The sequence below is a fragment of the Orcinus orca genome, chromosome 2 (genome assembly GCF_937001465.1).
Source record: "Orcinus orca chromosome 2, mOrcOrc1.1, whole genome shotgun sequence".
NCBI lineage: Eukaryota > Metazoa > Chordata > Mammalia > Artiodactyla > Delphinidae > Orcinus > Orcinus orca.
Window position 1 is genome coordinate 158,711,941 of NC_064560.1, and position 13,662 is coordinate 158,725,602.

Consider the following 13,662-nt stretch of genomic DNA (forward strand, 5'->3'; position numbering starts at 1 on the left):
GTTCATTACTAAAGGCTTTGTAGATGTAAAAACTATTTTGAAGTAAGTAGAGAGAACCAGAGAAAGTTAAGATCACATGAAGTCCTACCTGTCATGTGATATTTAAGTTTAATCTCAGTTATAAGCATTATGGAGAACCCTCAGCACCTGATCAGTTACCATTTTTTCCACAAATCCAACTAACTCCAGTTAACATGCCCCTTCCCGTCCCGTCCCCTTCAGGTCCAGCATGGCTACCAGCTGGAAGAGAACCCCCTTTTCATCAATCAACAGTACTCAATGCTGAGTACTAGATATTGTGCACTTCCAAAAAAGTCCTAAGCAAAATGAGATAGTGGAGTGGAAATGAGTCCTACTGCCAAGAACGGCTGGGGGAGTTTCACAGGGGAGGACTGAGTGGGAGTTAGGGTTGCCAGGAAAGGCTTCAGCGAGAGCCAGGGCGGGGGGTGGGGGCAGACAGACAGAAAATGGAGAAGACCATCCCAGGAAAAAAGAATAATGGTAGAAGAAAAATGCCAGGTCCGGAAATGTCTGATGCATGTCCTGGTGACAGTGATTACAGCCCGCTGAAGGCAGAGGTCTTGGACAAAGCAGTCGAGAAAAGAGGAGGGAAGATAGACCCCAGACAGACCCTGGGGGTCCTTGAATATATCAGGGGTGTATAAAAGAAACAAATACACTTATAAGAAATGCTTCCTACCCATGAACTGTTGAATCCCTGAGTTACCTGATGAAAATCTCTGATTCCTTGATTTTATATTCAATCTCTCCTTCACTTCTGCTGTGGTGTATTTTTAATTCGCACCACCAATCCTCTGAATTTCAAAAATAGCTCTGGCTTCCTGAGGCCAGTTTGAGAGGTTGGCAGTTCTTTGAGATCACACAGAACCTACTACTAAAGTACTGGAGAGACCCAGCGGCACAAAGATCAATGTTTTAACAACGAAGACTGATTTCCCTTCCTCCACACAGGAACATCCCCAGGGAAGGTTTATGCATAGAGGAGTTAGCTGCAGATGGGGCTGTAGCTGCCACTGTGCTCTCCACTAACTCTGTTCTACTAGTTTCCCTCATTAGCCTTTGAGACTTAGAGTTGACTCCTCACTAATTTTCTCAAAAGAAATCTTTGGAGGAAAATAAGGGAATTTGCAGTGTCCCACAGCTGACTTGGGCAAAGGGAACTCTGTGTGTGTGTGTGTGTGTGTGTGTGTGTGTGTGTGTGTGAATGGTCTGAGTTCTACCACTCTTGGAATTAATGAATTTCAAAGCCTCAATTCCAGTCTGCCTGAAATTCTTGGTGCAAAAGTCCTACATATAGCTGTGAAAAATCATTAACTGTCAGTCCTAAAAAGAAAATTTAACACAACCCACAAAGTCATCCATGCCATCAATCCTTTCCTCCTTCCAAATGACTTAACATTTCCTATGCTGAAGGAACATAAAAGTTTGACTGTAGCCATTATACATAACTGCTCATCAGAAGTGTCATGAACACCAAAATGAAAGAAAAAAACCCAGAATACATTACATTCTTTTTAGGCCAGAACCTGGTCTTGTTTAGCCTTGGCCAGCTATCTTTTTGATTTTTGGTTCAAGACAGGTGTCCTCAGAACATATCTGCGAGCACGGTTGGAAGTGGGCAGCAGGAAGGAAGTCTATTCACTTTTATGTATTTAACCTACTTATAACCTACCCCAGGCTCAAAAGAGGATGTATGGCTTCTAACAAAAATACCTACAATATAACAGGTTAAAAATAAATAAATGGAAAACTCAGGAAATAAATGCATTTAAAACCTAAAATCCTGAGTTTGTCAGATTTTTCACCACAGGCATGGGGACAGATTTTCTCCCCTAGAAATCTCCAACTACTGCTAATCTGCAAGTAACCAACGGCTCAAATAGAAAGATCTATGAAGAAATGATTTCTTGGACTTGGAAGGCATCCTGCTCTGCAGACCTAACATCCCTTAAGCACTCATTCTCCTGAGGTGGGGAGAGGCAGGGATCACAATCTCTAATTTAAACTTTGGCATCAGTGTGTCCTGCCTAATGTGGAAAAAGGAGGTCTACACCCGAGTTCTGCTCCTCTTGTCTCAGAAAAATAATTCAGTTCTTTCCAAAGAAAGAGTAAATGGCATTACTCTTAAACCCAGAAACCCTGGGTACCATCTGAGGACAGGAAGGAACTCCAAGTAACTCCAAGGCAGGTGCCTACTCAAGGAAACTCACATCTGGAGATGCTCACTCATTCCAGATGCAGAGGTCAGGGTACAGACCTCCATGGTACAGATTTAGAAGTCTGTCATGTTGAGGCAGGAGGCAGACAGGCCCCAGGTAAGACACTTGCAGCTGGCCTCCTGTTTACATTTCATGAAGCAGGAAAAAGTGGGCTTCAGGCCAGACACTCACAACTAGCCTCCTGTTTACATTTCCTGAGATAGGAGATAGGTGGGCTCCAGGTTAGGCATTTACAGTCAGCCTCCTGTTTGCACTCCAAAATGGACGTAACAACTGAAACAGGGTAAAAAGCCAGGCTTTGTCTCTCGTGGACACCTTAAGATAACAGTTGTGGCAGGAGCAGAGAGGAGCCAGACCTTGTTTGAGTAAAGGATCAAGAGGCCACATACTTCCCATCCTTGGGGCAAGGAAGACACTACACATGCGCAGAAAGGCTCCTTGCAGGTCAAAAGTCAGGGGACAATGCCAGGCCACAGCGAGACTTGCTTCTCCCAGATGCCTTCACGTCAAGATCTATCTTGGCTGAAAGGTGCGTGCGCACCTAAGGGGAGGGTCCTGAGACAAATTAGCCAGGGGGGACAAAACAAGATGATTGGCCAGAAGGAAGACAAAGACCTGGAAAACTGCCCTTTTATAAAGAATTTAAGTATTTCCCAAAGGCGCGACTCTCTCTCTGAGTTTGCCCGTGCATCTTTCCACATGTACTTTGCTTTTCCAATAAACTTTTTACTTTTCTCTTTACCTTTTGCCTCCTCACGTGAATTCATTCTTGACAAGGCAGGCAAGAATTAGGGATCCAGGCCCTAGCCACTGCCCCCTGTGGTCTAGTGGTTAGGACTCCCGGTCCAGGAACTAAGATCTTGCTTCCAGCTACCGCTCGTGCTGCATGCTGCAAGCTGCCACTTACTGCTACGTGCATCCGAAATCAACGTGACCATGGGCTTTCTGGGAAAACTAAACCACGGATATTGACTTTAATCTCAATATGACTGTAAAAAGCTGGATTTTTTTTTTTAAGGTACACTAATCCAATACACAAAAGGTCATTACAAGCAATGTAAATCTTTACTAATGGAGGTTCAATTCATAGAGCACAGAACACTTCTGACAATCCTCTTTCTCCAGCCCCTTCACAAACAGAAGCCGCCTCACCCCAAGGGAACAACCAGCAGACCCAGTCTAGGGCAGCTGTGCTCCGTGGGTGGGACCCAGGTATCAGTATCTTGTGTCGCTCTCCAGGGGGTTCCAGCCAAGAGTGAGAACCACTGGTGAGGGGGCTTTAGCCAATCTGCCACTCACATCGTGCTGGTTACGTTGAATTAAGGTTTCTTTCCTTCTCCTTCCTTACACATATTTAACCACGTTAGCCCGGCAACTTCCTGAGCAACCTCATAATACACAGCTTAACACGTTATATGCCAAAATACACTCACATTTGTTGCAGTGAAGAGTTGTTTGAAGTCTCACACTTCCCACTATCTTTTACGGAGCATCTTTTTCTTGCTGTCACAGCCCGTGTTGCACTATATTTAAGTGTTCAGTCTTAGCTACATGTTAAGTGTTCTAAAAGAACAAGAAGGATGATGGGGAGAAGAAAGAGAAGAGCTGACACGTTTGAGGACAAAGGCTCTGACTTTCTCACAGACCAATGCTCAGTTTCTCTAAGGCCGAACCCCCTCACCTTTGCCTACAGTTCATTCTACCTTTCTACCAATTCAAAACACATTCTCTTTCTTTCATATTAAAATCATCCTAAATCACCAGGTAATGAACCTGATAAATAATAATAAATCCACGATAACATCTTATGGGTTATCCTATCCAGACAGCAGATCTGCATTTTTGTAAGCCCTTCTCAAGATATATTATTGCAATCCAAAGGAAGGCTCTTAATATTGAAGAGTAGGCACCATGTTCAAATGGGGAGGGGGATATAAATTAGAGATCACACAAGCACTCCCGAAGTCACACCCCAAAGATGGCTGCCCACTCAAAGAAACCCCCGGTTGTAAATGATGATTCAATTCCCCACTGTGTAATCGCTCAGCCACTGGCCTCACATCTATAGAACCATTCTCTGCCCCATGGCAATTTATCTCTTTACAGGTCAACCTCTCACTCTTTCCACAACATACAGCACACACTTAGCTCTATGAATGTCTGCTGAAAAACTAGAAACATGAATGCTCTTCATTCTTCTGCTTTCCACAAACAGCTCTATACTGTTAATTGAATACTTACCATGCTTTTTAAAGACCTCCAGAGAAAAATATTCCACTTCCTAAATCAGGAACCCCTCCCAATGTTAGATGCAGGCTTTTGAATAAAACGTGAAGACAGCTATAGTAATTCTGCACTTAACTAACTGATGGCTTTTGGAAGCCTTATCTATTCAGAACATCAACCAAACCATAAAGTGGCCAAAAAATGGTCTCTTCTTGGAACAATACCACCACCCTCGGGCCCTCATCCAGAACTCATGAATTCAAAACATATTTAAGATAAATATATTAGTTTAACAAGATTAGTCACAGGATTCTCGGAAGATAAAAGAAACATGGATAAGAACCAGCCCCAAGAGAAGTAAACAGAAAAACACAGAAATCATAGATAGGTATAGTGATTGACACACGCCCCCATCCATTCCACCAGTCATGTGATCACATTCCCCTTGCCAATGATTGCTTAGAAATGAGCATGTGACCTAATCCCAGCCGATCAGTGGTGAGAATTCTACTGGGGGATTCTTGGAAAGTCTTCCTCTCTCCTGAGGAAGAAACACAGTAAAAAGACAGTCCTCTTCTTTGTCTGAACAATGTCTTGTCTAGGTGTGACATCTGAAACTGCTTCAGCCACTGCAACTGTACGGAGGAGAGCCTGGGGCCAAAGTGAACATCCCAAGGAGGACAGTGCAGCAAGGTGGAAAAACATGAGTCACTGATGACAGCTGAGCTACTGAGTCAACTGACCCAGGAGCTCCATCTCTGGACTTCTTGTTTTCAGAGAAAATATATTTCTTTACTCTTTAAGTCAACTTAAGGTTTCTGCTACGTATAGCTAAAGGCATCCTAGCAGATACAGAATGCACAGAGGAAAGAATCACCAGACATTAATTACATTGCAAATGTTTAAACATTAAAATGGGTATGTTGGGCTTCCCTGGTGGCGCAGTGGTTGAGAGTTCACCTGCCGACGCAGGGGACACGGGTTCGTGCCCTGCTCGGGGACGATCCCACATGCCGCGGAGCAGCTGGGCCCGTGAGCCATGGCCGCTGAGCCTGCGCGTCCGGAGCTTGTGCTCCACAACGGGAGGGGCCGCAACAGTGAGAGGCCCGCATACCGCAAAAGAAAAAAAAAAAAAAAAAAAAAAGATATGTTGACTCAACTTTGCCCATATTGATTTTATACTTTTAAAAGAATAATCGTGTGATTTATTATAGTGAAAGGATAAGAAGTGGTGTGTGGGGGTCACAGTACCTGCTCTCTGTACAGGTTCTTACCAATAAATTTGAAAATAAACTTGTTAAAAAAAAAAAAGAAAATAAACTTGTTAGATCAGAAAAGAAATTGATTCTGCATATGTAAATAAAGAGCTTCCTATATGCTACTAGCACTTTACCAATCAATGCACCTCAGTCATAACATGGAACTTTCACTCCTGATTCTCTGTCCTCTATAGTTCAGTCCACAATCACACCTCCCAACAGCAAGATCAAGAAATTGGGCTCTCTCTCTCCAGAGCTTTACAGGCAATGTGTATGTGACGATACAGAAAACAGAAGTGCACAGAATTAAGCCATGGATCTACTGCTTTGCCTCAGAAAGTCATCTAAGTTTTCTGCTCTTGTTACTTCACAGAAAACGAAACGATAATCTATTCAAAGAGTATGTATTATTTTTAGCCAATCCCAACTACCCACTTCAATCTGTTCATTTTTAAAGGTTTCTATGGGTTTTAGCATTTGCTTTGGAATACCATTCATATTGTAAAATAGGATGTGATAGTCTATAAATAAAAATAACCCACTTAAAAATAGGAATGAATAAGATGACCAATTAAAGTATAATTATATTAAACTGGATTACTTTTTAAAGGTCTCAATCTTTGCATTTTTAGTGATTCATTAAGAAAAAACTATAGTTAAGTTTACAACACTCACACTCAGACTACAGCTGCCACGCAAGCTCTACTTCTAAAAGGAAGCTGCTCATGAAATACTTATTGAAATCTGTATTAGTTTCCTATTTTTGCTGTAACAAATTACCGCAAACTTAAGGGCTCAAAACAACACAAATTTATTACCTTACAGTTCTGGAGGTTAAAAGTCTAAAATGGGTCTTGAGGGACTAAAAATCAAGGTGTCAGCTGGGTTGTGTTCCTTCTAGAGGCTCAAGGGGAGAATCCATCTCCTTGCCTTTTCCAGCTTTGGAAGCTGCCAGAATTCCTTGCTCATGGCCACATCACTCTGACCTCTGCTTCTGTCATCACATCTCCTTCTCTGACTCTGACTTGATACTTCTCGCTTATACGGACACTCGTGATCACACTGGGCCTTTGCAGAAAATCCAGGATAACCTCTCCCTCCCAAGATCCTTAACCTAATCATATCAGCAAGAGCCGTTATTCTTGGTACCACAAAATCCATCACAAATAGGGGAGGTTTCCCTCTATTGCACGTGACCTGAGAACATTTAGGAAACTGTATCAATGAACATTGATCCAGAAGTTGTCACTTATTTTGAGTTACTAGGAAATACTCCTGTCCCTCCAAGAAAAAGTTGGTGAGCTAATAAAATCCTAGACCCGGACACTACTACTCCAACCCAGTCTTCCCACAGTGGAAAAAAAGGAAGGGCTTGAAAGATTTGTTCCTTATTTTGGTTCCCACGAAAACTACAATGCTAAAAACATGTTGGCAAACTGAAGATATCAGGAAAAGAAGTGAAAGTAAAAGGTAGGAGACAACCAGGAAAATGGTAAATTTTATTAAAAGGAAAAATCTGATATGAAATAAAAATTCAGGACTTGGGGAAATCACTTTAAAAAGCATAGCAAATCACTAAATTGGTATCACTAATTTAAGAAACCTTAGCCATGCATGGAGGCTGGAATCAGGAGGCAGGACAGGGGGACAGTAGGGCTATTTGTCCTGTGCCTCATACCCTACACACCTTAAAATGTAACTGCTATTAGCCAAAAGCTGGGGAAAACCCAAATGGTCATCAACAGGTGCCTAGATAAACAAAATGTGGTATATCCATACTATTGAATACTACCCAGCTATAAAAAGGGAACAAATTACTGCTACAGACCGCAACATGGTTGAATCTCAAAATCATTTTGCTAAGTGAGAGAAGCCAGGTACATAAAGGCATGTATTATATGATTCCGCTTATATAAAATTCTAGAAAATGTACTCTAATCTGTAGTAATATAAGTAGATCGGTAGTTACCAGGGATTGGGGACTGAGAGAGAGACAGACTGCAAAGGGCATGAGGAATCATTGGGGGGACAAAAGGGAAGTGATGGAAATACTCTGCATTTTCAGTGAGATGGAGGCCACATGAGTGTAGCCTCCATCTTGACAACTGTCAAGACTCATCGAATTGCATACTCTGAGCGCAGTTGATCGTATATAATTTATACCTCAATAAAGTCAATTTTTTAAAAATTTGACTCTTCTTCAATGGTAAATTTGTGTTGAAAAAGGCTAGAGCCCAAATGATCATGTTACCCTTGAATTGTAACCGCTACAGATTTTTCTAAGATTCATAGCCTCTCCAATTGCTTATAATTATCATAAATGGTAAGCCAGCTTCCTAAGTGGGGAAAATTGGCTTCCTGGACCACAATCCAGGAATAGGTGCCATATGGCCTCCATAGAGTACCTCTGTACAAAAGCAACCCTCTCTCTAGTAAAGGGGTACAGTCCCTAAATATTCACCCAACCCATACTTAAAAGACTGTCCAACTGTCCATGATCCATGATCCTTCCATATTATAAATCCACTACCTGAGGAGTCACTTGATGTGTAGATTTTTGTCTTTGTGTTTAACCTCTATAATAAGTTACATTGGTATTTTGTATTTTATTTTATTGATCTCAACCAGCTCATGTAGAACAGGTGCATTTCAGACTAAATATTTATTCACATGTTCCCAGGCCAGTGTTTGTGTTTGTTTTATAATATTTTGATAATATTTTGATATATTTATAAGCTTTTAGCAGTTTCATTTGATATGTTTTTTTTGTTTTTCGGGGTTTTTTTTTTTGCGGTACACGGGCCTCTCACTGTTGTGGCCTCTCCCGTTGTGGAGCACAGGCTCCGGACGCGCAGGCTCAGCGGCCATGGCTCACGGGCCCAGCCGCTCCGCGGCACGTGGGATCTTCCCGGACCGGGGCACAAACCCGTGTGTCCTGCACGGCAGGCGGACTCTCAACCACTGCACCACCAGGGAAGCCCTCATTTGATATGTTTTTAAAGTAATTACTGCTCAATTACATGCCAGATTTGTTCAGGAAATAATTTAGTAAATACAGCGTTGTATGCACATGTATGATACCTTCTGCCTCTCCAGTGGAAGTCCATCCTTTATCACTTCCTCTGCTTACCATAAGCATATTCCACAGGAAATCCCAGGTACCTTTCAACTACAACCTTTATGCCAACCTAGAGGGTGATAATCCCAGAATAATTTCTCAGTCACAGACTTCTTCCCTGAATTCAAGACTCAAAATCGAAGTCCATCCTGGACACCCCACAGGCTCCTCGTATTCAATGTGCCCGGAACTAGCTCATCATCTCCCCAATACGCCAAGTTCACGTCACTCTCTCTATTCTCTCTCTTCATCAGAGATATCACTCTCCACCTGTTCGCCCAGGCTAAAAACCTAGAAATCATCCTCAACTCTCTTTCTATTTTTCTTCATCCCCCCAAATCAGTTAGTACCCGTAACGAAAAGCTCTCAGGTTGGCTCCTTTTTCTTCATCCCACTTCCTCTGCCTTAGTTCACGCCTTCGTTTCTCACATGGACATTTCATTGGTCTCATAAGCGGCCTTTCTCTCTCCCCATCTCACACTCCTCCCCTGTTCCTCCATTGCACTATCACTAGAATGGTTTTCATAAGGGACAAGGGAAAGCCTCTTGGCAGTCACCGCTCTTCGTGATGCATCCTTGTTTACCTTACCTTTCCAGCCTTGTCTGCTGCTGTATCTCCTAGAGCTTCTTTCTACCCACTTACAACGTTCTTTGCCAACCCATCTGTATTATGCCATGCTCTTTCATCCCTCCAATGCCTCTGTGTATGTTCTGTCTTTGACCTCTTTCTCCTGCAAGCTATCTCCTATTTATACATCCTTCAAGTGACAGCTCTGAACTCTCCAAGCTACTCTAAATGGCCCCCTTCTACATTTCTGCTCTGGCCTCCTATAACTCTACTTTTATTATAGAATTCATCCACCCTGCACTGAAGCCTTTACGAGTGGGCTCTGCTCTGATCAATAAAAGGCACTGCCTTGTTTTTCTCTGTGTTTCCAATGCCTTGCAAAGGAACGTAGTAGGTTTTCCATTTTTTGGATAAATTAATTAACCAAATCTAAAGGACAGCTCGTGAAAGAATTCTATAATGGAAGAGAAGATGACATTAAAGATCCTTATGCATGTTTCCTTAGTTTTAGAGATTAGGGAAAGGATTCCCCCTTTGACTGCAAACTTTTAAAGGTTTACCAACTTCAGTCTGAGCTTTGAAAAAAGCGAGAGAGCTTGTTTTAAACTACACAATCGTGTGATAAACAGATGATGCGACTTTCCCACTCCATACTCATTTTAATGCACTTACCCTTCCTCATCACTAATCTGAAAGAGTGTTCATGGGAGGAGAGGAGAACAATATTTAAGAAATCATATGTAATAAGATTCTGAATTGGAAGTTTCAACCGAGGCACCAGGATACACTAGTATGATATTCCAGAGCGAAGTCGAAGACCAACATCCCAATTTTCAATGAAATACTCCAAACGCTGGTTATATGACCCTTAAATCTAACCTCTGCTGTACTTAAGGTATAAATGGGCCTTTTAAAAACTAAAAGAGTTTCAGGGAGGAGATTTCTTTGGAGAAGAGGTCACTTCCCCTCAAGTCAAGAGAGTGAGGCCTCAAAGAATCACCCAGAGCATAATAGCCTCTCTCCAGAAAAAAGTAAGAGGAGACAGACAGAGGAACGTCCCTGCTGACAGGAAGAGAGTGTCAGAGTTGGGGTCAGCCTGCATCCGCGGAGACTCTCACTGAACATCCAGGCCAGGCACAAGAGAGAGTAAGCTTGGAGCTGTCTGGACACTAACTGCTGAAACAAGATTGTATTTGATGATGAAATGCAACCACGAGAACAAGCAGAAAAGTCATGGGACGGCTGCAAGCTCACCCAGAAGTGAAGGAAGGATTTCCCCAGGGAGGAAATTCTAAAAGGACAGAGGATGACAAAATCCATTTGTTTTCCGACTCCACTCCGTTCACGCTGCTTGTGCAGCTGACTGGTTACACACAATTCCTCCCATTTTGGAAGTCCTCCCAAAGCCGACAGCTGTCCTCCAGCTGGGAAGGAAAGATGGAATTCCTTCCAAAAATTAGGTAACTGTGCTCTTCGTGGGCAGATGGAGACTGTCTGGAGCCTGAGTATTGAAGAGCATAAATATAAACATAGTGAAGAAAGAACTGAGAACCTTTTCCCAGCTGAAACACTCATAAACAGAAGATCCATTTTGTTCCATAATCTATGCCAATGAAGGAAAGCTGTCACCTAAGAAAACTAAAATGAGGGGAGATGGGAGGGAAAGAAACACACATGACTCTTACCCAGGCCCTGACTCTGCTGTTCCCACTCGATGGTGTCCGGCACCTGGTAGGTGGCTCCCTCCAAAGAGACCACGTTTCCCTGCTCTAAGCCAGGTTCCTGAGACGTGATGCCAGGGAGAGTAAACCCAGGCAGCTCGGTGTCACCACCCAAGGTCTCATCCAGGGAGTCTGCATCTTTATCCTCCTCATCTTCTTCATCCTCATCTTCTTCTCCCTCTAGGCAAGAAGAAAGCAAAGGGAACATGAAGAAATACAGTGAGTGCATACAAATGAATCTTTTGAAATGACCCAAACACTACAAAACAATCATGATTGGCCTTTTCACACAAATTTTATAGCTAAAGTTGAGCAACATGGGCTTTGCGGGATTACATGCCCACCGTATTCTCACATTTTAAACTTTCAAAACCACAGCTACGTCAGATGATTATCACGCATCATGTTTACTGGGAGTCAAAGTTCAGGTAATACGGATTTTTGTTAAAGCTATATTTATACTTACAAGGGTAGGAAACATCCTCTTCCTGTTTTCTGGAGATCATTAAAGATTTATCTGTTAGAAAGCACACTGAAACACTAACAGAATTTAAAAGGAGTGTTCCAATCTCTTTCTATCTCATAATACTAAACAAGAGAATTATTATGTTGGCACAGTTTTCTTTCTGTTCTTCTTCCACATTAGTGAGTAGAACTCACAACAGTGTTAAGTGAGAGGTCCATAAATCCACACCTGTATCTGTGCTCCTTACAGAGGAGTGACCCAAGAGACGGGAAACCATTACATCAACGTTCTCCATACAATTCTAAAGGGGACTGGGAAATGAAATGTTGATCAAGGACAGTCAGAAAAGCAACACATGAAAAAAATCATTATCATTACCATCATCATAAGGGTTAAATTCACAGCGTGTCATCTGTGACGCTTCAAAAAGTGTTGGATTAGGAAACATAAGGCCCCCAATTTCATTTTATTTCATTAATTTTAATTTTCTAGGAATACTTTGAGCCCCCACCCACATCCTGAAGGCACCTCTGAAGCCCCGGACAAGGGCCCACAAAATCCACTGAAGGCCTTTTCCTTGGTCTCCCCGTTGGCTCTGAACAGAGTGGTGACTGCAACAGGGAACGCTCTTTAGATGGTAAAGAGGAGAGGGAGGTGTAAAGCCACCCAAGAATTCTGAGACTTTCGTTTTCCTCTTCCAGACAATTTTCTCCACATATATCCCTTTTCATCTATCATTTACAGGTTTTCTTAACTTAAAAAAATATTACCTCTAATCTTTCTCATTCTTATATATCCTTTAACTTTGTGGGCCTTAATACCTGTCACTGTTCCAAAAATTCAACAAATATTTATCAAACACCTAGTTCCAGGCACTAGGGATACAGCAATGATGTCTCTGCCTTGATGGAGCTGATATGTCCCTCAGGAGATGTACAGCAAACAAAGAGATATACAAATAGATATACAATACATTACACTCTGATTAAAACCAGCAAGAAGATAGAAAATGCCCGGTACTACTATTATAGATGGAGAGATCAAGGAAAGTTTTTCTGATAAGGTAAAGTTTGAACAGAGATCATAACAAAATAATGAATTCTCTTGTTTCATTTAGGTCATTAAACATTCCAAGCAGAGGAGAACAGGGGGAACAGCAAGACCAAAACCTTGGGGCAGATGTCTGCTTGCTGTGTTCTAAGAATGGCAAAGAAGACTGGGCTGGGGGGCAGGAGGGACAGAGAGAATACAGGAAATGAGGGGGAAGGGGTAGGCAGGGGCCACATCTAACATATATTTATAAAGAATGACTCTGCTGTAGGGCAGAGTATAGGCTATATCAGAGCAAGAGACAAAGCAGGGAGACCCAATAGGAGGCTATTTCAAAACCCAGGGGAAAGGGAGAGCAGTGGTCAAATCTGGGATGTAATTTGAAGACAGAGCCTCGCTGATAATTACAATGTGCGATGTGGGAGGAAGACGCCACTTTACTGAAAATAGGAACGAAAGAATAAAAAGCAAAATCAAGAATTTTATTTGAGATATATTAATTGTGTGGTGGCTTGTGCCTATGACATACAAATGGAAATGTTGGAAGTCTAAGGAAGGTCAAAGCTAGAAATAAAAACCTAGGAATCATCGACCTATTAATTATATTTAAAGCCTTGGCACTGGCTGAGATCACCAAGAGAATGAGAGTGGATGAAAGCGAAGTGGTCCAGCCCAAGCCCTGGACAATCGAACATTTAGAGGTTGGCCAGCAGAGGGAGATCCAGCAAAGGAGACAGAAAAATGACCACAGGTGGCAGAAAAACTAAGATTGAAGGACTGAGTAGCAAACTGAGACTCTGGCTTTGACATTTGGGAAGTCATTAGTGACCTGACAAAACTTGTTTCCTTGGAATGGTAGGGACAAAAGTCAGACTGAAGTGCTTCCAAAGAAAATTAGGAAAATGGAAGTAGACACAGCAAATAGAGAAAACACGAGAAATTTTAAAAAGAGAACAGGGACATTAGGGGGTAGCTGGAAGGAGATATGGGGTCAAGGGTAGGTTCTTAAAATAG

At 42.2% G+C, this 13,662-nt stretch overlaps 1 protein-coding gene across 2 annotated transcripts in view; it reads right to left on the reverse strand.

The window, feature by feature from the left end:
• ARMH4 (armadillo like helical domain containing 4) overlaps positions 1-13,662 on the reverse strand; it is a 138,677-nt gene that overhangs the window by 80,142 nt on the left and 44,873 nt on the right. The window contains exon 5 of one of the 2 annotated variants that reach the window (XM_004279308.4): positions 11,097-11,312. The exons of the other annotated variant lie outside the window; for it this stretch is intronic. Within the exon in view, the coding sequence (XP_004279356.1) occupies positions 11,097-11,312 (216 nt within the window). The remainder of the gene's footprint in view (positions 1-11,096; positions 11,313-13,662) is intronic. 2 annotated transcript variants of the gene reach the window in all.